At 37.3% G+C, this 27,829-nt stretch overlaps 5 protein-coding genes across 7 annotated transcripts; 4 read left to right on the top strand and 1 right to left on the bottom strand.

Annotated features, from left to right (window-relative positions):
• The first annotated feature begins 658 nt into the window (after nucleotides 1–658).
• Nucleotides 659–4,551, top strand: LOC113338366. Its single transcript, XM_026583798.1, has 11 exons — nucleotides 659–958; nucleotides 1,189–1,231; nucleotides 1,649–1,702; nucleotides 2,037–2,100; nucleotides 2,521–2,577; nucleotides 3,187–3,293; nucleotides 3,373–3,411; nucleotides 3,503–3,591; nucleotides 3,707–3,785; nucleotides 3,938–3,985; nucleotides 4,163–4,551. Exons 1-11 carry the CDS (start codon nucleotides 780–782, stop codon nucleotides 4,241–4,243), a joined length of 840 nt encoding a protein of 279 aa, XP_026439583.1. The 5' UTR covers nucleotides 659–779; the 3' UTR covers nucleotides 4,244–4,551.
• Nucleotides 4,552–7,662: 3,111 nt separating this feature from the next.
• LOC113338913 (protein FAR1-RELATED SEQUENCE 5-like) lies at nucleotides 7,663–9,120 on the top strand. The gene has a single exon (XM_026584308.1). The coding sequence runs from the start codon at nucleotides 7,663–7,665 to the stop codon at nucleotides 9,118–9,120; it is 1,458 nt and encodes a 485-aa protein (XP_026440093.1).
• A 717-nt stretch (nucleotides 9,121–9,837) lies between these two features.
• On the top strand, nucleotides 9,838–12,626 carry LOC113338708 (scarecrow-like protein 14). Its single transcript, XM_026584081.1, has one exon. The coding sequence runs from the start codon at nucleotides 10,132–10,134 to the stop codon at nucleotides 12,400–12,402; it is 2,271 nt and encodes a 756-aa protein (XP_026439866.1). The 5' UTR covers nucleotides 9,838–10,131; the 3' UTR covers nucleotides 12,403–12,626.
• Nucleotides 12,627–17,315: 4,689 nt separating this feature from the next.
• LOC113338861 (mitoferrin-like) lies at nucleotides 17,316–19,920 on the top strand. Its single transcript, XM_026584258.1, has 2 exons — nucleotides 17,316–18,411; nucleotides 19,367–19,920. The coding sequence occupies exons 1-2, from the start codon at nucleotides 17,599–17,601 to the stop codon at nucleotides 19,562–19,564; spliced, it is 1,011 nt and encodes a 336-aa protein (XP_026440043.1). The 5' UTR covers nucleotides 17,316–17,598; the 3' UTR covers nucleotides 19,565–19,920.
• Nucleotides 19,921–20,173: 253 nt separating this feature from the next.
• Nucleotides 20,174–22,739, bottom strand: LOC113338972 (probable protein phosphatase 2C 26). Of its 3 annotated transcripts, none has more exons than XM_026584369.1 (11): nucleotides 22,561–22,739; nucleotides 22,342–22,393; nucleotides 22,168–22,247; nucleotides 21,840–21,921; nucleotides 21,614–21,684; nucleotides 21,435–21,514; nucleotides 21,230–21,327; nucleotides 20,975–21,098; nucleotides 20,816–20,898; nucleotides 20,676–20,724; nucleotides 20,174–20,579 (listed from the first exon to the last, which is right to left on the bottom strand). In XM_026584369.1, the coding sequence occupies exons 1-11, from the start codon at nucleotides 22,704–22,706 to the stop codon at nucleotides 20,527–20,529; spliced, it is 918 nt and encodes a 305-aa protein (XP_026440154.1). In that variant the 5' UTR covers nucleotides 22,707–22,739; the 3' UTR covers nucleotides 20,174–20,526. The 3 variants fall into 3 exon arrangements, with proteins under 3 accessions (XP_026440154.1, XP_026440155.1, XP_026440156.1); XM_026584370.1 differs by having other exon boundaries at nucleotides 22,168–22,277; nucleotides 22,387–22,393; XM_026584371.1 differs by lacking the exons at nucleotides 22,168–22,247; nucleotides 22,342–22,393; nucleotides 22,561–22,739 and having other exon boundaries at nucleotides 21,610–21,684; nucleotides 21,840–21,898.
• Nucleotides 22,740–27,829: the final 5,090 nt, after the last annotated feature.

Raw genomic sequence — 27,829 nt, 5'->3', positions numbered from 1 at the left:
ACCCGGGTTCGTGAACCTTACCAACACAACAACCAAATCCAAGATCCTCACATCTACGAATATCCTCTTCGTAAAACCCATAAGAAATTTCAAGAACCTTCTTCTCTTCAACAGTAACAGGAGGCGTAAACGGCAGGGGTTCATGAATCACCTATTCGTTCTGCTTAGACAACATCTGAGACCAATTCATATTAACATTCCTCTTGGAACTACTAACAAAATCAGAATCCAAACCTTCGATCGTCATGAGATGTGAACCTTAGAGAAATCACCGCTTACAGAAGCCATAAGAAAGTAAAACAATCGAGAGAGAAATACCAAAATCAACCAACACATATCATTGATCTTAGAAACCAACCCAAATTTTACAAAATCGATGAATAGAAGATAAATTCTTTTTGACCAAAGTCAACATGGTCAGAAAATCGCCTTTCCTCACCTTTGACTTTCCCTCTATTCTGTTACTACTGCTGATTATGATATTAGAGCGCATCCATAGCGCACTGGTTGTCATCATACGCCTTCTCCTGCTTCGCCACCTTGTTGCTGCCCGAGGGCCGCTTGTCCGGATCGACATACATATTGTCCACAATTACCCTTCCATCTGCGGGACAATCATCATAAAGCAGGAAGAAGTCCGAGGACAGAAATGGTAACGGAATTTTTCCGAAATTGATGCGGGGCTCTCAGTGTCTCTTTCTCTTTCCATTCGTTTCATTTCTCTCCCCGAGTCTTCGGACGATCTCTGCAACAGCTGAGGTCGTTCGAATTTTGAAGACATGGCGGTTCTAAACGATTTTCTGACATTTTTCCTCTTATTGTCAATTCTAAACCGAGTTGAGTCGAACCGGATCTCGAATGTTTGTGATTTCAGCTTTTTACAAGAAAACAAGCTTTACAACTATAGCTTGGATTCTCCTACTTCAAATTATCCTCACGGGATTCTCAGCGAAGATGGGTACTCTCTATTTCCTCTAATTTCGCCATTTAATTATCTGCATATTCCTTAATTTCTGTTTAGTCTGTTTTATTGATTGATTTTGCTCTGGATTTGCTTTGATTAAGTTCAAAAATGGAATTTATGAGTTAGACCTAGTTTCATTTGTTGGAAATTAAATAGTTAAAGGCTTCAGGATTTCCTTATTGATTAATTTCAATGTTAATTGGATTTCACTACTGTATTTGCAGATTTTACAAGGTGGCAGCGAATAAGACAGTTCTTTGGTTTCAGGTTGGCTTCATCAGGTCACACTTTTATGTCTTCTTTATATTTTAAGTTGCTTCTCTAGGTAGATTTTGTAGGATTACAGCCATTAAGGAAAGTGAAATATACTAATTGCCAGTTTCGTACATCATAGATTGGTGATTTACTTTGACAAGAATGCATAATGTGTGACCGCTAAGCTAAGCTGGTTTCACGCGTTATATGCCTCAATCCTGTATGCTCGATTGTCGAATCCAACTATTTTATGAATTACTTTCAACTCCGGTGGTTTCGGTTTTGTTTTCTACTTTTAGTTGCAAAAATTATTCTTAATAAATTGAATCTAAAGTTTTTGTTGTATATTGGTCTCTTAAATTGTACATGGACTATTTTGCTTTACATGAACTTCTTGCTGACTTTCTGTTCTTGGGTTATGTGGAACAGCTCTGTTATGGAATGATATTCAACCACAACCCACCTAGATGTGTTGGCTGCCTGGTAAAGTCTTTTTTTATTTTAATTCTTAAAAGCAATTGTATTAGTTTTTCGTTCTTTTTACTAGTTGATATGATTCTGCTAAAGGTGGCACATATGGTATGTTTTTGTCGTGAAAGATTGATGCATGTGGAAGCGTTTTGAGTATTATGATCTTGTGTCCCTTGTTAGCCCTTCTTTCCTGATTTTCTAGTTTTTCTTTAGTCTATTATTTTTTATAAGAAAAATTATTAGTGGTTTTTATTTCGTATGCTAGCTAATCCAAGTCAATGTTGTCATGGTCACCTTTTTGTTGTTGTTGGTGTTTCTGATTTGATTGTCTTGGCTTATATTGTAGGATTGTGGGGGGCCATCCCGCTGTGGAATGGAATGTAGTGCGCTCGTGTCTGAAAATTTAGGAGGTAGATGCTTTTTTTTAGGCAGTATTTAGCTATCTAGTAGATATTTCTTGTACTTCACCATTAGTGTAGTGTATGTTGAAGAATAGGGTGAAAATTGAGGATTTGGGTATGGCTTCTAGTCTGGACTCCGCTCATTTTTCAATTTTGCTCATTGTTTATAGAATTTCTTTCTTATCCAATCACTCATCTTCTCATGTCATTGGTCCTTGTTGGACATATCCAAACCGTGTCATTTGACTTTCTATAGTTCTTCCTTCGATGAGTTGGAGCTATTTCTGTTTCCCCTCAGCTGTACTGTTTCTTTATCCCAGTTTATTATGGGCATTATGAAGTTTTTTGCAGGTGTAGTCACTTTAAGGTGTTACATTCCTTCTGTCTCGAATCACTGTCGTACTCATAATATATTGTTGATACGTGCAGGATATGATGTTTGCACAACTATTGGGCGAGCCTCGAGCATTCAAATAAGTCTAATTGGTACATAACTTTGTGGATGAACTTTTCTGTGGAAAACTGATTTTAGCTTGCTCTTCTTATTCCATCTAGTATGGTTTTGAAAGAAGATTATTCTGGATTTGAATTTTGTTTAATTATGTCAGTAGTCAAGCCATAGAAAACATTAGGGGCTTTCACATGAAAAAAAAACAATATGCATGCTAGAATTGTTGAGACATGCAGGATATGATGTTTGCACAACCATTGGACGAGCCTCGAGCACTCAAATAAGTCTAATTGGTACATAACTTTGTGGATGAACGTTCTTGTGGAAAACTGATTTTAATTTGCTCTTCTTATTCCATCTAGTATGGTTTGAAAGAAGATTATTCTGGATTTGAATTCTGTTTAATTATGTCAGTAGGCAAGCCATCCATCCCTTGTCAACATAGAAAACATTAGGGGCTTTCACATGAAAAAAACAATACACATGCTAGAAATTTCTGGACAACCTGAAAGCTCTAGGGAGGAAATCTTTTATTCACATAAACTTACCTTGAAAATAACTATCGGCCTTACTTCCTTCCGTTGTGCATACCAATTGTCATATCCTCTCTCTTAGACCTATCCATTTTTTGCGTTGGCTGACAGATAAAGCGAAGCCTCACACAGGTGTTGTTGTTAAAATGTCAAGTGGTGGTCTCAGGGTTAACTGTTCACTATCTGTATCTGTTTACTGTGATGCAAATGGAGTTAAAGTGAGTATTTTACTCTCTCATAATTTTTGATGATCTACTTGTGGAATGTGACTTTCCTAAATCTTTTTCGTTATTTCAGGGACCAAATGCATTGAAACATATAGGAGATTGTGAATATGTGAGTGCATGAAAGGATTATATTCTTTCTTGTTTTTGTCATTTCATTCCTAATTGCTGGATGGAAAACTAAAACAAATTCTTTCCTGCAGACTACAGAGTTAAGACACCCTAATGGTTGTGCAAAGATCATATCTGTTCATCGAAGCGGATGGAGCTGGTTGGGTACTCTTTTTATCATGTAAGTGTTAGAACTGTTTTTTTTTTTCCTTTTTCAAGAATAATATTACTTGCATTAAGTTAGTTGCTGTTTTGGAGAGAACCTTCCATAATTAAGCTGTTGCTCTCATTTTCAGTATTTTGTGCCTTTTGGGAGGGTATCTGGTTGCTGGTACAGCTTATCGTTTTTTCGCCCTCGGCATTCGTGGTATAGAAGTATGTTTTCTTTCTCTGATCTTGTTTGTTCTTAGTTATACGGTGTGTATTATTTCTTTATCCTTCAATTGTTTTGTAGTGTACTATCAAATTTGGTGCAGATTATCCTTTGGTCATATCTTTAAACTGCTCTCTTCTATTTCTCTGTGCAGCTTATCCCAAATTTGGAGTTTTGGCTCAGTTTACCACATAGAACTCAGGTATACCTGCATTTCTTTTTCTAATGTTTGCACCACTTGTGTGACCCTCAAAACGATCCAACTATTGATTTCTTCCGAAGAATGATCAGTTGTTTGCATGTTTCAAACCATATGAACTCCATGTTTGACCTGTATGTTACCCTTTTTCTCTTCTCTATTAACGTTCATCTCTACCAGGTTTTCTTTGGATCACTCATACGAAGGTTTAGAGGACCCACTGAAGGGCATCGAAGTTCTTATTCTCCTGTCAACTTCTGAGCGGCTGCATGTCTTCTGTATAAAAAAAGTGGAGCTATGCGACGAGCAGCATGGCTCATCTAAGTGCCAACTCCCAAGAGCAATGTTTTTGTATTCTTTTTGTGTTAGTAAGATTGAATTCATTCTCCCTGACGCCTGTTGTTCATTTGGTTATTATTCTTTTGATTTCTTTCTCTCCTTCAATTTTGAAAGATGGCCAATTTCGTAACCAATTTTTGAAGGTTATAGAGTCTTAGCAAATGTGTAATACTCAAATGTGTAATGGTTATTGTTTTAGAGAGAGAAGTTGTAGCAGTTAAGCGCTTGCATGAAGTTATCATCATATTGCAGGTAACAAGAGAGGTCTTTATTATCTCAAATCTGATTTATGCTATAAATGCTTGCTTTTGCGCAGTTATAGATGTACTTGCATTGCATCTTCTCCTAGCGCTTTTCTATAATCATGTACATACGTATTCAGTATAGTATGCTGCTGAAAATGTGAGTGTCATACCAGTCCATAGCCATCAGAAGAAGTACGGGAAGACGGAGTGAATGAGATTGGCTCATTCATGTATGGGTACTCATAAATGCTATTGTCTTGATAGACCGAGACATTATTGTTTCCTGAAAGACATTGTGTTACCTCAGTTGCTATTAAGAAATTGATGCTCGGGTTAGGGTACACTAAAAGGTGAAACTGAATTATGAAAATGATTGTGCAAAATAATGGCAAGCCAAATACAACTTGCACATTCCGTACGCGACTTCTTCGGCAATCTTCTAGAAGCCTCATAAATATTCACGTGATTTCTAGGTTGTAGGTACTGAAGATTGTACGACAAAAGCAATACCAATGTGAATGGAGGAACATAACGAATCTCAACTCAAAGATGTAACAAATTTCAGAGTTGAGACAAACAAATACTTAGGGGTTCATGCCTCATGGTGCTTTCTCCGTTGTGCACGTTTAAAGAATTGTAGCCTGTTTGGAAACCGTGAGATTTTCAAAAGTCAGAAAACGCAACATTGTTAATAGGGTTTCCACTTATCAGTTACAGTTTACTGGGGAGGTTATCAGCCATGAGAAAATATATTAGTTTCACAAAAAGTAAACCTATTTATTTTTAGAAATCATTTTGTTCTCAAGTTCATATCTTCATATTTTTTTAATTTGTTTGGGTATACATTCAAAAATAATTTTTTTGGCTTCTAAAAATCAAAAACAAAAGTTAATTTGGACATCCGCCTTCAGAACAATTTAAAAGTAAAAAAGTCAGTTTATTGCGAAGTAAAAAGTCAGTTTATTGTGAAGTGAATATTTTTGTCCGTGACTTTTTGGAGAAACATAAACACTTCTGCATTTGGTATCCAAACCCTACAACTCTACTTAATTAACAGGGGTGTATTGGATTAGGATTTATCTAGACGAATCTAGTGGATTTATAATGTTTCTTAACGAATCTTTAAGATTCTTATAGATATATGATTATGGATTATAATGGATTTCTTTAAGAGTAATTAGATTTTTAAAAATTGAAGTATATTAACAATTAGTAATATATTTGAAAAAATCAAGATCATCATGATTTCCTTAAAAAAAAAAATCAAAAGTTGAGGTGGTGGGTGGATGTGGTGGTGGGCGGTTGTAGTTAGTGTGTGTGGTGAGGTGGTGGCGGTGATGGATGGTGGTGGTGGGCATGGGCGGTGGTGGTTGGTGTGTAGCGGTGATGGTTGGTGGTGGTGGCGGTGGTCGACGGTGGTGGTTGTGCTGGTGTTGGTTTGTGGTGGTAGAAAACATAGCATTTTGTTATAAAAAAAATTATCCATAAGAATTCACGAAACTCTTGTGGTTTGAGTTAAGATTGATATGAGATAACAACACACATATTTTGCTTACAAATATCCATAAGAATCCATATATATCTTGTCCCTTAACTATGCTAAGAAATCTTAAATAAATTGAATACCTAAAATATTTGTGGAATGTGAAACAATCTTAATTGAATACCATGAATATTTAATGATTTATTACATATCCTAATTGAATACCGAGTAAATTTTTTTTTTTTTTAATACGAACATAAATTCTAATTCAATACACCCCTATAAGTTGACAAATTACTCCATATCACGTAGATATGCAGTTTAAGTCACGAACCACTGACCTGAGCACAAGTTTCAGTGTTGGCCAGTCAAACTAGGCAGTTACTTATGGTCCCATATGCCAAGGTGACTATCGGAAGAAAACATTTCGTTTGACTATACAGCTTGTACTAAAAATGAGAGGAGTTTAAAGGGGAAATTTTTTGATGTGGGAGAATATTGGATGTGGGCGTGTGGGACTAATGAGGTGCTGCCACTTGTATACTTTTTTAACCGTTTTTTTTACCAAATAAGTATCAGTCTTTCTACTCCAACTATGCCCTTCCCAAAATCTCTCTAGTCAATTAAGAGAATAATACATTTCCTAAATTAATGTGAATGTAGTTTCCTAATCAATAAAAAGTCTTGCATCCTTAATTAACGTTGACTACTTACAAGCTAAAAATAAGAAAATAAAGAACAAGATCTTATTCGGTTGTAACTTTTTTTGTGTGTGTTTACAGAATGGGAGAGCAAGAGAAGTTGTATCCATTTGATTTGAATGAATCTAGTTATCTAGATGAGGTTGTTCGGGATGGAGCGCAAGAGAAGCATTATTCAGTTGATTCGAATGAAATTGGTTGTCCAAGCGAAGTTATGGTGACATAAAATGGCTATGATGTGGTTGTTCGGACTAATCCCGAAGACATTACAGTTATTGAGGAGGCTACGGGAGATGATATCACTATGATTGGGAAAATATTTAAGTCGGAAGATGATGCATATGAATTTTATAATGTTTATGCAAGAAGTTTCGGTTTTAGCGTGAGGAAACATTGGGCTTCGAAAAGAAAAGTAGACAAAAAAATTATTGGAAGGACATTTTGTTGCTCATGTGAAGGCCAGCGGGAAAAACATACAAGAGGAATACCAACTAAACCTCGGGGAGTGACGAGAACAGGTTGTATGGCAAGAATGCAAATTAAAATCAATGACAATGAAAACTATTATGTTGTGGAATTTCTGGAGGATCATAACCATGAGCTTGCATCTTCAGATAAGGTGCATTTGTTGCGATCACAAAGAAAGATACTACCTGCTCAAGCTACTTTAATAAACAATATGATTTCCAGCGGATTTGGAGCAACTAGGATTTTCTCGTATATGAGCGAAGAAGCAGGAGGGCCACAAAATCTTAATTTTACTCAAGAAGACTGTAATAATTTGGTGCAAGGAAAATGCATTGAATGGATGAAAGCGGGAGATGCAAAACTTCTTTTAGACTACTTCCAAGCGAAGCAAAAAGAAAATAAGTCTTTTTTTACACTATTCAACCTGACGAAGAAGACCGTATTATGAATAATTTCTGGTGCGATGCAAAATCTAGGCTAGATTATAGTGCATATGGAGATGTTGTGTGTTTTGACACTACATTCAAAACCAATGGTTATGACTTGCCATTTGCACCAATCGTTGGGGTGAACAATCATGGTCAGACTATATTATTTGGAAGTGCTTTATTAAAGGATGAGAGTACACGTTCATTCATATGGTTGTTTGAAACATTCCTCACAGTAATGGAAGGAAAAGAGATGAAAACTATATTTACTGATCAGGCCAGCCAGATTGCCAACGCAATTAAACAGGTATTCCCTAATGCTCATCATCGTCTCTGCTTATGGCATATTTTCCAAAATGCTGCGAAACACTTATCACATATTTTTGGCATTCATGAATCATTTTTAAGTGATTTTAAAAAATGTATTTATGATTATGAGACTGAATATGAGTTTCTATCAAGCTGGGAACAACTGCTTGAAAAATATGAGTTAAAGGATAACAAATGGTTGAACAAGTTATTCAAGTTACGTGAAAAATGGGCACAAGTATATGGCAGGGAGCATTTTTGCGCTGGTATGACAACCACTCAAAGAAGTGAGAGCATAAATAATTACTTCAAAAAATATTTCAAGAAGAAACAAATTCTTCGAGAGTTTGTGGGTCAATTTGATAAAGCAGTTGCTGCTCGGCGCGAAAAAGCCAAAAAAGCAGATTACAAATCTATGGCAACGAAGCCAAACTTGACGTCAGTATGGGAAGTAGAAGAAAAATCATCTAAAATATATACTAGTAAGATTTTCAATGAATTCCAGATGCAAGTTAAGAGGCTCATTGACCTTGAATTCAAACTTGATAGTGATGATGGAACAACTAGCATATACAAAGTATCATCCTATATTGGAAAACGAGCACCTCGCACGGTACATATCACTTCCTCTACCCTTACATTCCAGTGTAGCTGCAAAAAGTTTGACTTCTTTGGCATATTATGTGCGCATATTTTGAAAGTACTGCGCCATTTGAAGATTTCCGATCTTCCATCAGAATACTACTTGAAAAGGTGGACGAAAGATGCATCAAATAGTATAGTTATTGATTCTCAAGGAAATAGTTTAATGGTTGATTGTGATCCATCTTTATCAGCACGTTATAGTGAGTTGTCACACTTAGCGTTATCTATAGCTACAACAGTTTGTATAAATGAGGAAGCAAGTATATTTGTAAAACAGGCGTTGTTGCGGGTTCTTGAAGAGAAAAAATCTCTTTCGACAGCCCAGCCTAATAACGTTGGAGTTGATCGCGAAAAGAATTTGCTTCAAATAAGCGATGAAGATGAAGATCTTCCACAGGGGAACACAACACTAAAAGATCTCATTCGAAAGAAAACAATAGGGGAGTCTTCTGCGAGACATAAAGATCCTATGGAGGTGGGGAAAAGGGGAAAGAAGGGGAAAAAAAGGATAAATGACTAAGAACAAAAAATGATTAGTTGTTTCCAAAATTTACAGCATTTTTTACGTTTGATTGATACTTCCATTCATCTATATTTTTTTCGTAACGTTATTCATGGAGATGCTTTCTATTCACTTTATTACGTGGTGGATATCAAACTCTTTTTTTTACACATTGTTATGCTCGAGGGGACGATGTCATTTTATATCACTTGTTTTTATTTAAATTTATAGCAGACTCTTGTTTATAAGTTTCTTGTTTCACACCCAAGCTAATACTCAATGTCCATCGAGCAATAGGTGGTCCTGATGATTGGGATACCTCCAAAGTATGAATAAGCTCAATGCTGTTATTGGAACTAGCAGCCGTAAACGCTCTCAGTCAGCACGTTCGTCGTCACCGCCTGTGACACAATGGGGTGAACAAAGGCCTCAAAAGATATCCCGTGTTGCTCTCCCATTCTGTAAATACAAAAAAAAAAGTTACAACTGAATAATATCTCGTTCTTTATTTTCTTACTTTTAGTTTGCAAGTAATCAACGTTAATTAAGGATGTAAGATTTTTTATTGATTAGGAAACTACATTCACATTAATTTAGGAAATGTATTATTCTCTTAATTGACTAGAGAGATTTTGGAAAGGGTATAGTTGGAGTAGAAAGACTAATACTTATTTGGTAAAAAACGGTTAAAAAAGTATTCAAATGGGAGCACCTCATTAGTCCCACACGCCCACATCCAATATTCTCCCACATCAAAAATTTTCCCCTCTGTGTCTGCTTTTCTTTTCTAGGGTTCCATTTTCCATATCTTGAGGTACGCCTTTTCTCTGTGTATCCACCAAATTTCACTGTAACCTACTGTAATCAATTACTAGTACTGTACTGCTGCTTCTCATCACTCACTTCGTACCCGTAATCATCAATTTGGTCATTTCTTGTGAGTTAATCAGTTTTTTACTGTGGAAATTGGTGTTTAATCTGAAGTTAAGATTTTCTATTTTTTTTCTCTTTTTTTTCTAGAGATTAATAATGGATATGGATTCACGTTTAAGAGGTTTACTTGATTCAATTAATGGAAATACTGAGTCGGTTTCTGATATGAATTTCTTTAGGTCAGAAGAGAATCATAATAACAATAGCCTTGATCAAAATTCAATAGATCAGAATCCTAATTTTAGTGGTAGTAGCAATAGTTTTGCTGACTCTAGTATGACTGCTTCATCCTCAAATTTTAGTCTTCAAGAAGATATTTCTCCGGGGGAAGAATATGATTTCTCAGATGTAGTTCTTAAGTACATAACCCAAATGCTTATGGAAGAAGACATTGAAGAAAAGAACTGTATGCTTCAAGATTGTTCAGCTCTCCTGGCAACAGAGAAACCCTTTTATGAAATTCTAGGCGAGAAGTATTACCCCCCTTCTCCTCATCATTACAATCCAGAAAGCCAACGCGACAACTCTGCTCGCTACCATGGTGGTAACAATAGCAGTAGCAGTGGTACTAGTAGTAACAATGCAGCTGAAACTAGTTGGGCTGGTGCACTCGGTGAGTACCAACCTTTGTCTCATACCCGAAGTGTTCCGAGTGATTATACTTTCCAGATGACTCCTCAATCATCTTTCAATCCTTCAAATGGTTCCAATTCTGTTATAGAAGGAAAAGTGGATTCGCCAGGGGATAAGGTTCAGGTTCATGATGTCTATTCTGAGAGTGATTTCATTTGGCAGTTCAGAAAAGGCGTCGAGGAAGCAAATAAGTTTCTTCCAGATGATACAAACCTGATTATTGACCTAGAAAGTAATAGTTTTCTTAATGACGAAAGAAACAAAGAAGCCGGTGATGTTGAGGTGAAGTTGGAGAAGAAGGATGAGAAAGAGAATTCGCCGACTGGTTCGAGAGGGAAGAAGAATCTGTACAGGGAAGATACAGGTTTGGAAGAAGGGAGGAGTAATAAGCAACCGGCAGTCTTCTCAGAAGAAACGGTACGATCAGCAATGTTCGATATGGTATTGCTCTGTGGGAATGAAGAAAAATGTGATAAAGAAGATTCAACTCCCCACAAATCCTTGAAGACTGAAGCAACCAAGAATTTGCAGCAGAATGGGCAATCAAAAGGGTCTAATGGTGGAAAGCCCCGTGGTAGGAAACAGAAGTCTAAAGGGGATGTCGTGGATTTGCGGACACTACTCATTCACTGTGCACAAGCTGTTTCCGCTGATGATCGTAGGACTGCTAGTGAGCTACTGAGGCAGATTAGACAACATTCTTCCCCCAATGGAGATGGTTCACAAAGGTTAGCCCATTGCTTTGCTAATGGACTTGAGGCACGTTTGGCTGGATCCGGGAGCGAGATTTACTCAACCCTCCTGCACAAGAGAACATCAGCAGCTGATATCTTGAAAGCTTATCATCTCTTTATGGGTACAGTCCCGTTCAAGAAGATATCAAATTTCTTTGCAAACCAAACAATTGATGATCTGGCTGATAAGGCTACTACCCTCCATATAGTAGATTTTGGTATCCTCTATGGTTTTCAATGGCCTTGCCTTATCCAGCGGCTTTCGAAAAGAAAAGGTGGCCCACCTAAAATTCGAATTACTGGGATAGAATTGCCCGAACCTGGTTTCCGCCCATCTGAATTGGTTGAAGAAACGGGTCGTCGGTTAAAATCTTATGCTGAGAAATTCCATGTCCCATTCGAGTACCATGCCATTGCTCAGAAATGGGAAACCATCCAACTCGAGGATCTTAATATTGCTAAAGATGAAGTTCTTGTTGTCAACTTCTTGTTTCGAGCTAGAAACTTGCTTGATGAAACTGTTATATTGGACAGTCCAAGAAATGCCGTTCTGAACCTCATAAGGAAGATGAATCCTGATGTTTTCATCCATGGGGTTTCGAATGGTGCCTACAGTTCCCCATTCTTTGTTACTCGGTTCCGGGAGGCTTTCTTTCACTTTTCATCTTTGTTTGATGTGCTTGATACAAATATTCCCCGTGAACATCCCGAGAGGATACTGATCGAGAGAGACATCCTCGGGAAGGAGGCTTTGAACATTATAGCATGTGAAGGATCACAGAGGGTTGAGAGGCCAGAGACTTATAAACAATGGCAGGCAAGGAATACGAGGGCTGGGTTCGTGCAACTCCCACTGCACAAAGATATAATGAAGAAGGCGAAAGAAAGAGTGAAATCAGACTACCACAAGGATTTTATTGTAGATGCAGATAGCCAGTGGATGCTGCTGGGATGGAAGGGGAGAATTCTCTTCGCCCTTTCTTCTTGGAGGCCCGCGTAAGATTCTTTTCTTTTGTTGCACTACTGTTCATGTGGAAGAGGTAATCTGTTTTTTGGTTTAAGTTACAGTCCCTCATAAATCTTATGTTCTGCTAATCTTCTTCCTTTATGGGATCTAGACGGCATAGTTTGATCAATCCGTAAATGAAAGATAAACTCACACGAGTTTAAAACACCCCAATATAAAAATGCAATGTAAAAAAATGAAAATTTGATTGCACTGAACCAAAAGCTTTTTCCAATTTTTAGCGGATTTTCTCTGTTAGTAAACGTAATTCTGCAGAAGAACCTGCAGAAATATGTTATACAGTTTCACTTATTAAAAAGATTTTTACAGAATTCGTAGTCAACGAAATGGCTTCTCTGTTTGACAGTGCTCTATGGGTTTACTTTGTGGACTTGCACTTTGTTTTATCAGCTTCTAACAATTTTATTTATTTTTTTGTGATCTATCAGTGTTAGTTTTTGTTGTATACACATCTCAATGTGTAATCAAATGTTATAACACTCACAACAGGCTGCAATTTACATTATATTAAGAAAAACCGATGGACAAAGTTCTAATGCAGAAAACAGAACCTAAAGGGAGAATGAAACAAAAGCGCAGCTGACGTTTTGTTTGCATCCCACTTTGCATAATTCAGTAACACTCTAAAACTCGGACTCTTTATGGGTGCTGTACGGCGTATTACTATTTTGAGAGTAGTAATAGTAATACGCCGTGGTGAACTACAAAGCCTTTGTAAAACCTATGTAATTGATATAACCAACTTCTACTGTAACCAATTATAAAGTGATCATTTCTTGCCCGCGTACCAGGCACGCGTTGCTCCTCTCTGTCTATTGAGGATGCAGGCAAGGTGCGGTAGTGATGCTCACTTGGTGGGAGTATTTGAGTTACCGTCTCGTACCCATAAAAACAATTAGGGCATTGCCATCGTTAGCTAATGAGTCACTTCTTATGAGTTCCTTGGGTGATTCAACTTGGGTATCATTATAACTGTCCTGAGGTGGGGCCGTGGGGGATATATCATTGGTACCTTCACACCTATGCCCTTTTGGATAGCTTATATGTTTAACTCAAACTCCAAGCTGCAGTAACTGGCTGCTTTTGTGGTTGTCATTATTGTTGCTCTTCTTCTTGTTGCTGCTGTTGTTACTGTTCTTCTTTTTGCTGCTGCTGGAGCCACTGTTGCTGTTGTTTTGGTGGTGTTCGGCTGTTGCTCTAGTGGCTGTTGGGAGGGTATTATCTTGATATTTTGGTTCCTTTCAAACTAGACCACGAATCTCCCGTATTGAGTCAATGATGGTTATTGCAAAATAGGTACGGGTATTGAGCTGGAATACACCTTGCTTCCAATCCAATGTAAAGTGGCCTCTTGGTTGGCCATTTGGGAGGATTCCCCGGTCCTCTGGTAATATTTTTGTTTCAATATTATTAACCAGTTTATTTCTGAGTCAGTAATATTTGTAATTTCTTTCTCAGGGGCCTTACTACTGTGCTGCTGGAGCTGACAAATCCGTTGGGTGAGACATTTCAGTTGCTCGCTACAAAGCTTGCTTATACGCTGGGATTAACAGTAGTGGCTCTATTGGAGAATGCCATGCCTGGCCAGGTTTTCTCTCTCCCTACTCTCTCATATTCTTTCTTACACACAACATCGCCCAACATACTTAAAATTCCATATTATTAATTTAGCTATTACAAGTACATGAAATCATTTAACTGTATATTAAAGTTGACAATTAGCAGTCTGGATCTGTAAGTTATGTTCTCTAGACCCATTTTTCATATTCTTCATCGATATTAACACACAAAATGATGCAGTGGGAGTATCAAGTGGGTCCGGGTGTGGCCATTGAAGCTGGAGATATTGTTTGGTGTTCAAGATATTCTTGAGATAATTCACTTATTTGGATTCTGAAGAAGTATTGAGAAACTTTAACTTTGTATGTTTTATTCTTATGTTATTTTTCCCTTCTTTAATAGAGAACTGTGGAACTAGCTGGTGTTGTTCTGTCTCTGTTTTATTCTTATGTTTTTTTCCCTCCTTTAACAGAGAACTACGAAACAAGCTGGTGTTGTTCTGTCTCTTGATTCAAAACCAGTTGAGGTAATTTGTCATACCCAATATGTGTTCTTGACTATACCCAACCACTTTAAATTATGATTGACATAAGCACGCGTTGTTGTTATCTTTTTACAGGGGGACTGGAATGGTCCAGGACGCCATACTACAGGTATTTATCTTTTATTCCATCCATTATTAATATTATGGATGTTGAGAATTTAGACGTTTTTTATGAAGAATTCCCTAACATTATGAATCAATTTTTTGTTAATATTGGGTTGTGATTGATGTGTCCGTAATTCTAAGAGCATGAGAGAGGAAAGAGTATTCAACGTGATAAAAAAGGCAATTCTGAATCTGTCCCTTCATCGCAAAGAGCATTTTAGCCCACGGAGAAGGAAATGAATGAAGGTTGATCTGAAAGCACAAGACAGCTGACATTAACTCCTAAACTATCAACTTTTAGGAGAACAGAAGTAAAAACTTTACAAATGTCTTTAAAAAGCCTTTATAATGTTAATTTCTAGGAAGTAAGCTAATCATGGTTGTTCTCTTAGTGTGGGGTGTGATAATGAGAAAGAAGGAAAAGGTGTTTATCAATTTCTTTGCTATAATACGTTTGATGTGTCCACTTACCTGTTTATCAGACGGGTAGTCAGGCTTGGCTTCTTGTAAGTTGGGCCGAGCTGATAACGGGTATTAACAATGCTCATTAGAATTGATTATGATCCTTAATTTTTAATTTTTTTCTCTAGGTTAGTTAGAAGCTCACTGCCCATGGATCCTTATGCCCTCAAACTTTACCCTTAATCATGTGCTATTTTTAGACAGGGTTGCTAGCAGAAAGTATTTTATTGTGGAACCAAAAGCTCTTGCTGCCCGAAAGATCAAAATGAAGGTGTTTAATAACTTCTGAAAAACATCGGTGCAAGGGTCTGCTTAAGAGTCGATCAATTGCAATATGGAGTAAATGCTTGATAAAACTGGAATTGAGTAAGTACCTTACTTTCATGGGCATCTAGAAGTGATGTATAGTGTCTTCATATGTTAAGGAATTTTTTTTGATGATGAGTTCAACCAGCTTAAGTAGAACCGACGTGTAGGTTTTTATTATGTTATTGCAGGTTGAGGAGATCTGCGATTGTTTCTTTGGTTGTATGTTTGTTGATTGTCTGATTCCCTCTCACATCACGAGTGCTCTTAATGAGTTTGCCACCAGCTTGGCCAATGTATTCATCGCAGGAAAGGTGCTAAGCCATGGGTTTCACTCCCTAAGGGCAAGGCTATCAAGTGATCTATCATTGAAAAGGCAAGGAAAAGGCTTGCTGCTCAAGGTGCTGCCACGGCTTAAGCTCACTGAAGTTTCGCCCATCATGACGAGGTATTCTGTTTTGCCGCTGGGAAATTAATCTTACTTTGAATAAAACATTTGCTGTATTAATTCGTTCCCACTTTCTGAACAAAATTTAGAAGCTCGTTTTTGTTAGCTCTTCCAACAATACAAGACGTTGCTTAATTTGTTGAGTTTCTTTGATATATCTACTCTTTCCCTGTATTTTTTTTTCTCCGTCAGTTCTACCTGATTCAGTTCATCTTGGCATGGACATCTCTGTTTGTTTTAGATCACTAATTCCTTTTACCCAAAGAAATCCCTATGCTTCACAGTGGAGGATTTCATTTGCAGAGAAGGAATTTTGTAATCTCTTAATACTTGCCCTATGTTCAATATTCGATTCACTGTTCTGCTTTTAGGTACATAGTGAGATAGTTCATAGTTGTGCGTTCACTCACTGTATAAACAAACTGCATGAAAAGGAAACCCCAATTTGACTCATGCATCAAAGATGAGAATCTTTTGGTTCAGATAGAAGGATAACTGAGAAACGCTGTTCAGTACAAAATGAACTTCTGAAATGTTTAAGCAGTAATTGAGTTTGGAGGTCTTGGTAGCACTGTAGCTGATAATTAACTGAAGGCACTTCCCAAGTGATTTCCACTGCTTCATGGCGTAAAACGGTATATATGCAGCTCTGGTATTCACATTAGAAGAGCTTGCATTTCTGGTCTGATGTAAAGCAAGAATACTTACTATCTACACATTTGTGACCTGAAATCTGCTCAAGGAAGGCGTCAAGGCGCAGAAAATGAAGGTGTCATTACCAGCCCATAGCAATAAAAAAAAAAGCGAGAAGACAAAGAGCGAATGAGACTGGTTCATGTATGGACACTGACAGACACTAGTGTTATTGTCTTGATGGACTGAGACATTACTGTTATCTGTGAAACTGAAAGAGAATTATCTCAGGGAAATGAAGAAGATTGATAGACGAATGGACAGGCAAATCAAGGGATACTATACAAGAGGGGGTTGTGGATAACACGCGTTTCTCCACCACGTTGTCCCTCCATTGTTTGTTTCCCATATATTTCATCTTTACTTCTCCTTTCGAGCCTTGTGTAAGTTGTGTTAAATAAATCAATAAATTTATTTTAAGCATCCTTCCTTTTTTGATCAGTACTGTATATTTTTGGACATAGAGAGTAGATTCCCTAGCCGTCCGACAAGAGAACCACAACTTCTTGAAACGTGGGGGCCCCTTAAGAGAGTTCCCAAATCCTGGAACTCCTCCTAAACCGTTAGATTGGAAAAATCTAGTGATCATTATCTGACATGTTTTGTAAGAACTCACAACGTGTCCAAACCTAAACACGGTTACATCAAATGTTTCCGATGTTACTGTAATTACCGACGTGGGGAAAAAAAGAAATTGAAGAAAAAAAAGGGTAAACAAGATCTAAAAGAGGAAGATTTCATTTTTCACCCCAAAAATAAAACAAAAAACGGTCAATTTTGTAAACCCTAACTTCTCTATATAACAAACAAAAATAACTAAACCTGTACCTTCCTTTGATCTATCTCCTTAAACCTTCCTTTTATCTATTTCCTGCAGTTTTGGTCAAGTTCTTCTCTTCTATTCTCAAGCACTCTACTTTCGAGGTCTTTTTTTAGAAATCGCCACCACCTATAAATTCATGAATTTGTGCATGGAGGCAACCAAATTGTAAGTTAAAAAATCAAAATCTCTGATTCAGTTTTGAATTTATTTATTTAGTTGTATTATTAAATGGCTACAACAGAAGCAGCAGCTTCAACGAAATTCAAGAACCCAGATTTCAGGTCACAGCTACCACAACAGCAGCCAATTGAGTTTCATAATAAGAATAGAGAAACAGAGACTGAGGATGTCAAATCATCACATGATGGTCTTGAATTTTGGCAATTTATGGTTGCTGGGTCAATTGCAGGTTGTGTAGAACATACAGCAATGTTTCCAGTTGATACATTAAAGACTCGTATGCAAGCATTAGTTTCATGCCCAAATCAAACTGTAGGGCTTAGACATGCTTTTACATCACTTATAAAGCAAGAAGGTCCGTTGGGATTTTATAGGGGTATTGGGGCTATGAGTCTTGGTGCTGGTCCTGCTCATGCTGCTTATTTCTCTGTCTATGAATTCTGTAAAGAGTATTTCTCTAAAGGAGACCCTAATAATTCTGCTGCACATGCTGTTTCGGGTGTATGTGCTACGGTTGCGAGTGATGCTGTTTTTACACCAATGGATGTGGTGAAACAAAGACTGCAATTGAGTAGTACTCATTATAAGGGTTTATGGGATTGTACAACTAGGGTTTTGAAAGAAGAAGGATTTGGGGCTTTTTATGCTTCTTACAGAACTACTGTTTTGATGAATGCTCCTTTCACTGCTGTTCATTTCGCTACTTATGAAGCCGCAAAAACTGGGTTAATGGAGATATCACCAGATACTGCTAGTGATGAAAGGTTAGTAGTTCATGCCACTGCTGGTGCTGCTGCTGGAGCTTTAGCTGCTGCAGTCACAACTCCACTTGATGTTGTCAAGACCCAATTGCAGTGCCAGGTAAAAGCTCTTTCTGAATATTTTGAATTCTCCTTTGTTATTAAGATTTAGTAAATTGGTAGTTTTAGTTATCGATTGAGATATGTATTTTCTGTATTTACTTCAAGGTGGTTCTTTGGCATGTTATTTTACTATCCGAAGTGTTGCTTTGCCTGCTCTCTTGGCTTTAGATTCAGAAAAACTTATGACTAGGGATAAATTTCCTATCTTGAATGAACCTTCAAAAGTCACTGATTATGAAACAGTTGGGGAAAGCTGGATGCAGTTACTGCCATATAAGTTGTGTGTATAGCTGTTCAAGCATTTAAACAGACTCTTGATAGAAATGAGAAGGTTGAGAGTTTCGTTTATTTTAGTATTATGTGAGAAGAAGTTGATCTAGAATGATGTTCTAAAATCTTTTGACGAGTGACCACATGGACAGAACTCTGATGTGGAGGCTTTAAAAGAGTTCTCGTACCTTGGAATCTTTCCTGTATTTCATCTTTTGTGATTTTGAAGTGTTTTTAGCCCTGGATTTCAATGTTATTCCATCCTGTTCTCGTAAAGGGGCTGAGTTTGCAGCTATCTGGTAGAATTGCACATTAGTTAGATGAAACCTTTTGTGTAGCTAGTGCATACTCTCACCCGGTTATCATCTGCCATTAGCCTTTTTTAGAAGCGTAATAGTTAATTTTTTTCAGCTTCCTTTGCACTTAAGGTGTCATTATAATGATTCTTTCATGCCATGATTTCGGATTTTTTTACTCTCTTATGACCTGCACACATAAAAGTTTGCAATGGTAAATTCATTGCATATTAATTTCTTTTCCAATCACTGACCTTGATAGCTAAGTTGTTTAGGTAAATGGTCAGCTAAGTTACTACATGGTCTTTGACATTCATGATCATCCTTATACTTTTCTTTCCTCGTGTACAACTTCATACAAGCTGATAAATATTCTGTTCTGTACAGGGTGTTTGTGGATGCGACAGATTTACTAATAGTTCTATTAGGGGTGTTATTCGAAGCATAGTTCAGAAGGATGGATATCGAGGATTGATGAGAGGGTGGAAGCCCAGGATACTCTTCCATGCCCCTGCAGCTGCTATCTGCTGGTCTACATATGAAGCAGGAAAAACATTTTTCCACGGAATGAATGCCAATAAGTAAGCAAGTAATCCTCTTTTAAAAGGTGAATGTATTGTGGACTTAAGTGTAACCAAAAGACAACACGGGATTACTTTGCCCTTGGGAGAGCCACAGAATTACTTTGTCCGGAGTGATATAAAGCAAACAACACGTCTTGGAAGCATCTCTTTGAAGCTGATATTTTTTATTTAGTGGGTGATAAATTGATTGGTAGGGTAGATATTAATTTGTATTATTGTATAATAACTATCTTTGAGTTCAATAATGTTGATGAGAAATCTTTTGAGGTGATTGAATACCTCTTTCTTCTCTTCTCTGTATTGGGTTATGAATTACGAAGTTTTTTCAGTGAGATTCTCTACATTGAAGTTTCTTTATGTTGATGCAAGTTTTCTTTCTTTTTATGGTTGTACTGATATGTGTACGAGGCACACACCTGTGATAACAGTATGGGGGTGGTGCCACTTTGTTTCAAGAACAACAATTGAAACACGATTTTCTGCTGTAACACTATTTCAAGAACTTGTTATCAGACAACTATATTTTACTCAGAAAATACTTCCATTTTTCTAAACCTTATGTTAAAGTTCTTCCCACTGAGTGTACTTCCTATACATTTTCAGTGAGCTTAGAGTTTAACAAAAACTGTAAAAGAAATTTTGTGGGTTTTTCGGTTTATATCTTAACAAGCGTACTCGCAAGAAGAAAATTTGTAATTATTGTTGCTCCAGGTTGCAGGCTGCTGCCATCCCTGAATACATAATTCAAGAGAAACTTTACAGGAGTGTACATTTGTTCAATGGCGATGTGATGTAATGTATGTGTTCCTCAGAGAAGTCCCCAAGTTGTTCAAGGGTTGATAATCTTATAAGCTGCTTCACGTTGTCATCAGGAAAAGAATAAATCGTCAATATCACAGATTCACATACTAATTCTGCAACATGTATTTGTCATGTTCTCTTCAGACTGAAGAAAAACTATTTTCATGAACTTACGACTTCCCCAACAATCACAGTGATGTTGTCCAACTTCCCACCTGCAGCAAAAAGCGACAATGAGAATTAGGATTGAGAGGATACACAACAGGAAATTGTGGAAACCATAGTACTATTAGTTTAAGGCAATATCATGCCTACTAGCTTCCTTCCAATAACTTTCTTCCACCAGGGAACATCAAAACCCTGCAAAAAATGGAAAACACACAAAAATAAATTTAAACCATTACACTCATCATAAGTAACAAAAGTACGTAAAATGTTTCAGCTGACATACTCGGTCTCTAGCCTCCAATGAATAAGGAGAATCAAAATTGGCATCCCTTGAATGCTCATTCGCTAGAATAGCCAATGCCTTGGCTACAATTAAGATGAGAAGACCGAGTTGGAGAGCAAAACTGAACACCAAAAGCAATTCAATGAGCAAGTTGTATACCAGCTTCGGCAACATTGTTGATTCGGGAGATTGTTGAAACAATTTCATGGTCATAAACATTATCGAATAACCCATCTGAACCCATAATGATTTTATCTCCCTCCATTACATCTATGTTGCTAACCTGTACTCAAAAGGATAAATCTTGGTCACCAGCAGAAACTAATTTGGTTGACGCAGTTCATTCTGAAAAAGTTCATTTGAGAGTATCAAAGAATTTTGAAAACCAAATCTCAATTTCCCATATTGCTGTACCGTGGCATCTAGGTATGTCTGACTAATTGCCTCGGAGCTCAATTGGTATGGACAATCAAAATAGTGTTCTTGTGGAGTTGTAGCAAAAATAAGCCGTCCTGTTGAAAAGAAAAAGATAAAACACAACCAAATCCAAACCAACATAACTCAGTAGATGAAAAACCTTAGAGAAATTAGACTGAGCAATACAGTTTATACGCGATACCTTTTCTAAGAACCCTTAAGCCACAATCCCCAACATTGGCAATTTTCAAGACCCCAGTTTTCTCCAACATCGCAACAATTCTAGTTAACATAAACAAGGAGAAATAAGCAATGATGTGAGAAAGTATCCTCTTATGTAGCTTAAGCTAAACAGCTAGAGGTAAGATAAATAAAACCTACACAGTAGCTGAACCTCTAGACGAGGTTGCAGCATGCGCCCTACCCAAAAGGATTTGCGGTTCATATTCTACCTGTCAAACGGAATACTCCACTGTTAACACACTAAAAATCCATCCCCTTAAAGTATGAATAAGAAAGTTTGAACAGTTGTCCCTTCAAAACAATCACAAACAAGATTTTGAATTATTTCCAATACAAGTTGTGAAGTTTTAATATAGACATATACCTCCTCTTTATCAATTAGATATGAAGCATTAGCCATCAGCTCTTTTGGAAAGAATGAAGGGTCTACGTTTTTTTCAGCCCACCTGAAATTTAATCTTAAGCTCAGCCTAAACAGTTGAAGCATGAATCATCGAAATCAACATTTTTATGCTGCATTAATCAAGTTGAGATAATTTTCTCCAAATTCAGGTACTAATGTTCATTCAGAATGTATCAAATGGATGTCCATATAGGAAACTAAGCACAGTTCCATTGCAGATGCTGTAAAAGACCCTCATTAAAATAAGGGAAAAGTTATAATGTGAAATGAATGCATCTGAGATTTTTACCCCGAAACCCCATCTGCAATGGCAAGGACACCACCATTGAAATTGCTCACAAGAAAAGCATCCTCCCCACCTTTCTCAACCTTGTGGATACCAACACCAGCAACTTTGAGCTGATGGCGAACAAATTTCCAAATTGTTTCACCCTAATAAGTGTTAAAACAAATGAAATCCTACCTTACTCGGATGTGGTATGAGATGAGTTCCAACAGAGAAACATACCTCCAACCTGTATGACATGAAAATGTAAACCCCCAGATTAACTTTGTACCTTCTACTTATCTCAAAAATTACCCTAATTCAGCACAAAGGCAACTCAAGTTATGAAGAACAGTGAAAAAGTTGAAAATTTTCAATGAAGTAGTAAATTATTAAGAGTGAAATGATTAACTTTACCTAACTGGATTCAATTCTGAAGAAGAGGAAGAACAACAAATAGATTTCCTACTCTTTGAATTGGAAATGAAGTCAACTGAATTCGAAGTGAAAGAAAGAAAAACCCGTTGAGATTGAGCAGTACTCCAAGAACTGAAAACAGCCATTCTCAACTTTAGTTTCTTTCTCAGACTCTTTGAGTCTCGAACTGGAACTAGCATAAAGAGTAAAAGGATTTGAATTCGGTGTTGACGAAGAGTACCACGTCAGCCTAATGTTTGTTCCCGCGTCCAACCGGAAATTACATACTAATAACCACCGGGCCGTAGCCTGACTTCACTGCCAACTTTGAAGCAAGCTAGGGTTCAATTGAAATTTCACTTTTGTGCAAGAGATTAGAGGTTCGAACCTGCGTAGAAATAAAACCTTGTGGGGGTAAAATAAAAACAAAACTCCATATATATATATATTTTTTTTGCCTATCGGGTTTTCTGTCCACACGGAATTGCGGAAATGTCCATCTGTGAGCACAATAGCACATGCATAAATATTTCATTCTCATGTCTTGCTCGGATGCCTTGGTCACTGCGAATTGTAGGATTGCACGACTGCTTGGGAGATGGGTGTGGGAATAGTGGCAAGCCCAGAAACAGTGAGAAAGATTGAATTCCACATGAATTTCTATTATTCAATTTGTTTTCCTGCCACTAAGAAAATTCCTAGTTGTTAACAATTATAATAGATATTTAAAACTCGACTAAGCGGTCAGCATACACAACCATATAAGTATAACATTGTGTCTTTAAATGAACCCAAATCTTTGCCTAGACCAAGAACGTTGCATAGGCTCTCCTTCTATTCATGTTCGCGACTAGCTTCTTAATTTCTTCAACCCGGACATGCATGAAACCCACATTCATGGCAAACTGTTTATATGCTCTCAGACTGTTCTCCCATTCTTCATGCTCTGCAACAACATTTATGATGGTGGAACTTCTTATAGCATCACATAAACTTACTACTTCAGAAATCATTAACGCAACAAACTGAGGACTTAACCCTGGCACAATATCTTCACGAAGAAAAGAATGTTGTCCATGGCAGATTGAATAGTATTTAGGATGAACATGCTCAGGTGTCGCAGCATTTATTGTCAGATCGTTTGCTGTCACGGTGAAATTCTCTAAATCGTTTATTTTTATTAGGAGATATATACATTTATTGTATATAATGTATATATGGTTACATATTTGATTAGTTAGGAAAAAGATTAATTACACATAGATTTTGTTTTGTATCTCTCGCTATTTAGTCACACGGAAACCATTTTGAAATCCAAGCTTTTCAATAAGAAAACTTCGATTAATATTCTCAACCTTGTCGTTTCATGGCATCTGAGCCTGAATCGAAATAAACTTAAATTCCTTATATTCTTCGAATTATATGGGTATGATGATTTTCCTGGTAAAATTGATTGGTGATAATTGTCAACAAGATGAACACGTTGTTGTTAATACCGCGTTTATGAATACTGATGCAAATTCAGTTGGAAGATATCTTTCATCACAAGATCTAGTACCACTCTCTAATACTCTCAATGATGCACAATGGGAAGCTATGTTGAATCTGCTTAATTCTTCTAATAAGGAGGGTTTGAAGGAAAACCTTTCTAGTAAATGGATACTTGATACAGGGGCTTCAAGGCATATGACAGGAAGTAAAGAGTTTTTGTATGAAACATATCAAATAAGTTTTTCTTCCGTAAAACTTCCGAACGGTACATATACAATTGCTCCATGTGAAGGCACTGTGGCGTTTGGAGACAATATGAGATTATATCATGTTTTATATGTTCCTGATCTTCAATGCAATTAGATTTCCTTAGCATGCTTAATTAAAGATCTTAAATGTATTATCACTTTGACTGATAAGTTGTGTGTGATACATGATCGCACTACGAGGACGTTGATTGGTGTGGGTGAGGAACGAGATGGGGTCTATATCTTCCACAGTGAAGCAAAAATTACTGCAAATCGAGTATCTGCTGGAGAAGATTATTGTTTGTGGCATAGACGTTTAGGTCACGCGTCTAATAAGGTTGTTTCTTTACTTACGGGTATGAATAAAGTTGATTGCCGGAAATTTATTAACGAACCATGTGATATTTGCTTTAAAGCTAAACAAACTCGGACTACTTTTCCGGTCAGTGGGAATAAAGCGGATGACTTCTTCAATTTAGTTCATTGTGATGTATGGGGTCCTTATCGTACTCCATCTTCTTTTGGTGCACATTATTTTCTTACCATTGTAGACGATTACTCTCGTTGTGTTTGGGTTTATTTGATGGCACATAAAACTGAGGTGGTGCAAAATTTTCGGAACTTTTGTGCTATCGCGAAGACACAATTTGATAGACAAGTTAAGAAGGTGTGCAGTGATAATGGTACAAGATTTCTTCCATTAATTCCTTTCTTTATTGAACAGGGTATAGAATTTCAAACTTCATGTGTGGATACACCACAACAAAATGGGAGATTTGAACGCAAACATCGTCATATATTGAACGTGGCGCGTGCTTTACAATTTCAAGCCAAGTTACCTCTTCGGTTTTGGGGTGAGTGTATTTTAAATGCTGCTCATATTATTAATCGCATGCCTACTCCCTTACTCAATGGGAGAACTCCATATGAATTGTTACATAAGAAGCCTTCTATTTATACTCATATTAGAGTATTTGGATGTTTGTGCTATGCTAGTCTTGTCCCTCGTGATCGTAATAAGTTTAATTCACGAAATCGAAGATGTATTTTTATTGGTTATCCTAGTGGAGAAAAGGGTTGGCGGTTATTTGATTTGGAAACGAAAAAATTCTTTGATTTTCTTTGAAAATAAATTTCCTTACGCTAATGTTTCTTCGGATGATTTTTTTCGAATGCTAATAATGATGAAGAATGCCGAGTTGAGTTGGAGCTCCCTACGAAACAGACAGATTTCGTAGATAGGGGAGTAACATATTACATACGGATTTGCAGACAGTGTCAGATAGTATTCTTATGCCTGCAGTTAATTTAAAGAAATGGACAGATGGTACTCTTGTAATCGGTACACAGGAAATGTCAAACAGTTTTGTCTCATCATATGTTAACAGTCAAGAGTGTTCCAGGAGAGATAACCAGAACTGGTGTTGGACAGGAAGTCAGCAGGTGTCCCGTGCAGTGTGTTCCAGACACTGCTGTGCATATCTTGTCCTGTATTGATAGCAGTACTGCTCCAGGAAGTGATGTAGGTGATTCTAGTAGTGACAGAAGTCAAGTGAGCAATGATGTACAGATTTTATCCAGTAGTGACAAGACTACTGCTCCAGGCAGTAATTCACGTGATATGTTTCATAGTGATAGAAGTCGAACAGTCACAGGAAGTGACAGAAGTCGAAAAGTCACTGGATCATCTTTAGTTTTAAGAGAAAGTGATGATTTTATCTCCTCTGGGCTCCAACAGAATACGCCATCTGTTAGGGAAAGAATTGGTTATACATCTGATGCAGCCTTATCACCTGTTATGGATCATCTACCGGGACCAGGTATGGATCATCTTGAAGATCATAACAGTGAGGAGGTTAGTAATTCTCGAAGTCCTAAGTATTTCATCTTTTATTGCCGAGTTTAAGAAAATTGAAACGACAAGGTTGAGAATATTAATGGAATTTTTCTTATTGAAAAGCTTGGATTATAAAATGGTTTCCCTGTGACTAAATAGGGAGAGATACAAAATAAATCTATGCGTAATTAATCTCTTTCCTAACTAATCAAATATGTAACCATATATACATTATATCCAATAAATGTATATATCTCCTAATACTCCCCTCAAGTTGGAGCATGGAGATCATGAATACTCAACTTGCGAAGAAGTAGCTCAAATTGAGAACGTCCAAGAGCTTTGGTGAAAATGTCTGCAAGCTGGGCGGTTGTGCGAACATAAGAAGTAGTAACAACGCCGGACTAAACTTGATCGCGTACATAATGACAATCAATCTCAATATGCTTGGTGCGCTCATGAAAAACGGGATTAGCAGCAATATGAAGCGCGGATTGACTATCACAATACAGACGCATAGGCTGAGAATGAAACACACCTAGATATTTCAACAATGCCTTTAGCCATGTGAGTTCACTACAAGTATGAGCCATGGAACGGTACTCGGCCTCAGCAGAAGAACGAGATACAATATGTTGCTTCTTTGTCTTCCAAGATATAGGTGAGCCTCCCAAAAAAAATAAACCAGTAAGCAAACGACGAGTAAGAGGGCATGAGGCCCAATCAGAGTCACAATAAGCAGTAAGCTGAAGAGCACTATCCTTGCGTAAAACAATCCTTTGACCCGAATGAACCTTTAGATAACGAAGAACTCGAATAGCAACTTCCCAGTGAGACACCCGAGGAGACTGCATAAATTGAGCCAAAACATGCACCGAGTAACACAATTCAGGACGAGTTATGGTCAAATATATCAAACGTCCAATAAGCCGACGATACTGGGATGAATCAGAATACAGAGGTCCATCATCTAGAGCTAAACGATGATGTTGATCAATGGGTGAAGAAGCTGTTTTGGCTCCAAGAAGTCCAGTCTCAGACAAAATACCTAAGGTGTATTTCCGTTGAGATAAAAACATACCATCAGTTCCTCGAGACATTTCAATACCAAGAAAATACTTGAGATGGCCCAGATCTTTCATAAGAAAGCAACGACTTAAGTATGCTTTAAAAGCAGTAATAGCAGCGGAATTGTTCCCAGCAATAATTAAATCATCCACGTAGAAAAGTACGTTAATAGAATTCTCACCTCGTCGCAGGGTAAATAAAGAATAATCATCATAAGATTGTACAAATCCAAAAATCTTAAGAGCACCTGCAAGCTTAGCAAACCAATTACGAGGAGCTTGACGAAGACCATACAGAGATTTATGGAGGAGACACACTTTACCAGGAGAATTAATCGAATATCCTGGAGGAAGTTGTATATATACTTCCTCATCAAGATCCCCACGTATAAAAGCATTGTGAACATCCATCTGATGTAACTCTCAATCACGAGCAACTACGACTGCTAAAAATGTTCTAACTGAAACCATTTTATCTACGGGAGAAAACGTTTCATGAGAATACCTTCAGAATTATATTTAATTTTGTAAACCCATTTACAACCAATAGCCTTCTTACCTGGGGGAATATCCGTAATAGATAACGTGCCATTCTTATCAAGAACACTAATCTCCTTAGACATAGC

Source organism: Papaver somniferum, unplaced genomic scaffold (genome assembly GCF_003573695.1).
Source record: "Papaver somniferum cultivar HN1 unplaced genomic scaffold, ASM357369v1 unplaced-scaffold_19, whole genome shotgun sequence".
Classification (NCBI taxonomy): Eukaryota; Viridiplantae; Streptophyta; class Magnoliopsida; order Ranunculales; family Papaveraceae; genus Papaver; species Papaver somniferum.
This window is presented reverse-complemented; position numbering and strand designations above follow the sequence as displayed.

Excerpts from the sequence above, each read along its gene's own strand:
- LOC113338366 (XM_026583798.1), top strand. The coding sequence starts at position 780 with ATGGCGGTTCTAAACGATTTTCTGACATTTTTCCTCTTATTGTCAATT. Across the intron at positions 3,294-3,372 it reads GTGATGCAAATGGAGTTAAA|GGACCAAATGCATTGAAACA; the intron begins GTGAGTATTTTA and ends TCGTTATTTCAG. Across the intron at positions 3,412-3,502 it reads ATATAGGAGATTGTGAATAT|ACTACAGAGTTAAGACACCC; the intron begins GTGAGTGCATGA and ends TCTTTCCTGCAG.
- LOC113338861 (XM_026584258.1), top strand. The coding sequence starts at position 17,599 with ATGGCTACAACAGAAGCAGCAGCTTCAACGAAATTCAAGAACCCAGAT. Across the intron at positions 18,412-19,366 it reads AGACCCAATTGCAGTGCCAG|GGTGTTTGTGGATGCGACAG; the intron begins GTAAAAGCTCTT and ends TGTTCTGTACAG.
- LOC113338708 (XM_026584081.1), top strand. The coding sequence starts at position 10,132 with ATGGATATGGATTCACGTTTAAGAGGTTTACTTGATTCAATTAATGGA.
- LOC113338972 (XM_026584369.1), bottom strand. The coding sequence starts at position 22,706 with ATGGCTGTTTTCAGTTCTTGGAGTACTGCTCAATCTCAACGGGTTTTT. Across the intron at positions 21,685-21,839 it reads ATCTAATTGATAAAGAGGAG|GTAGAATATGAACCGCAAAT; the intron begins GTATATGTCTAT and ends TCCGTTTGACAG. Across the intron at positions 21,515-21,613 it reads TCTAGAGGTTCAGCTACTGT|AATTGTTGCGATGTTGGAGA; the intron begins GTAGGTTTTATT and ends TATGTTAACTAG.
- LOC113338913 (XM_026584308.1), top strand. The coding sequence starts at position 7,663 with ATGAATAATTTCTGGTGCGATGCAAAATCTAGGCTAGATTATAGTGCA.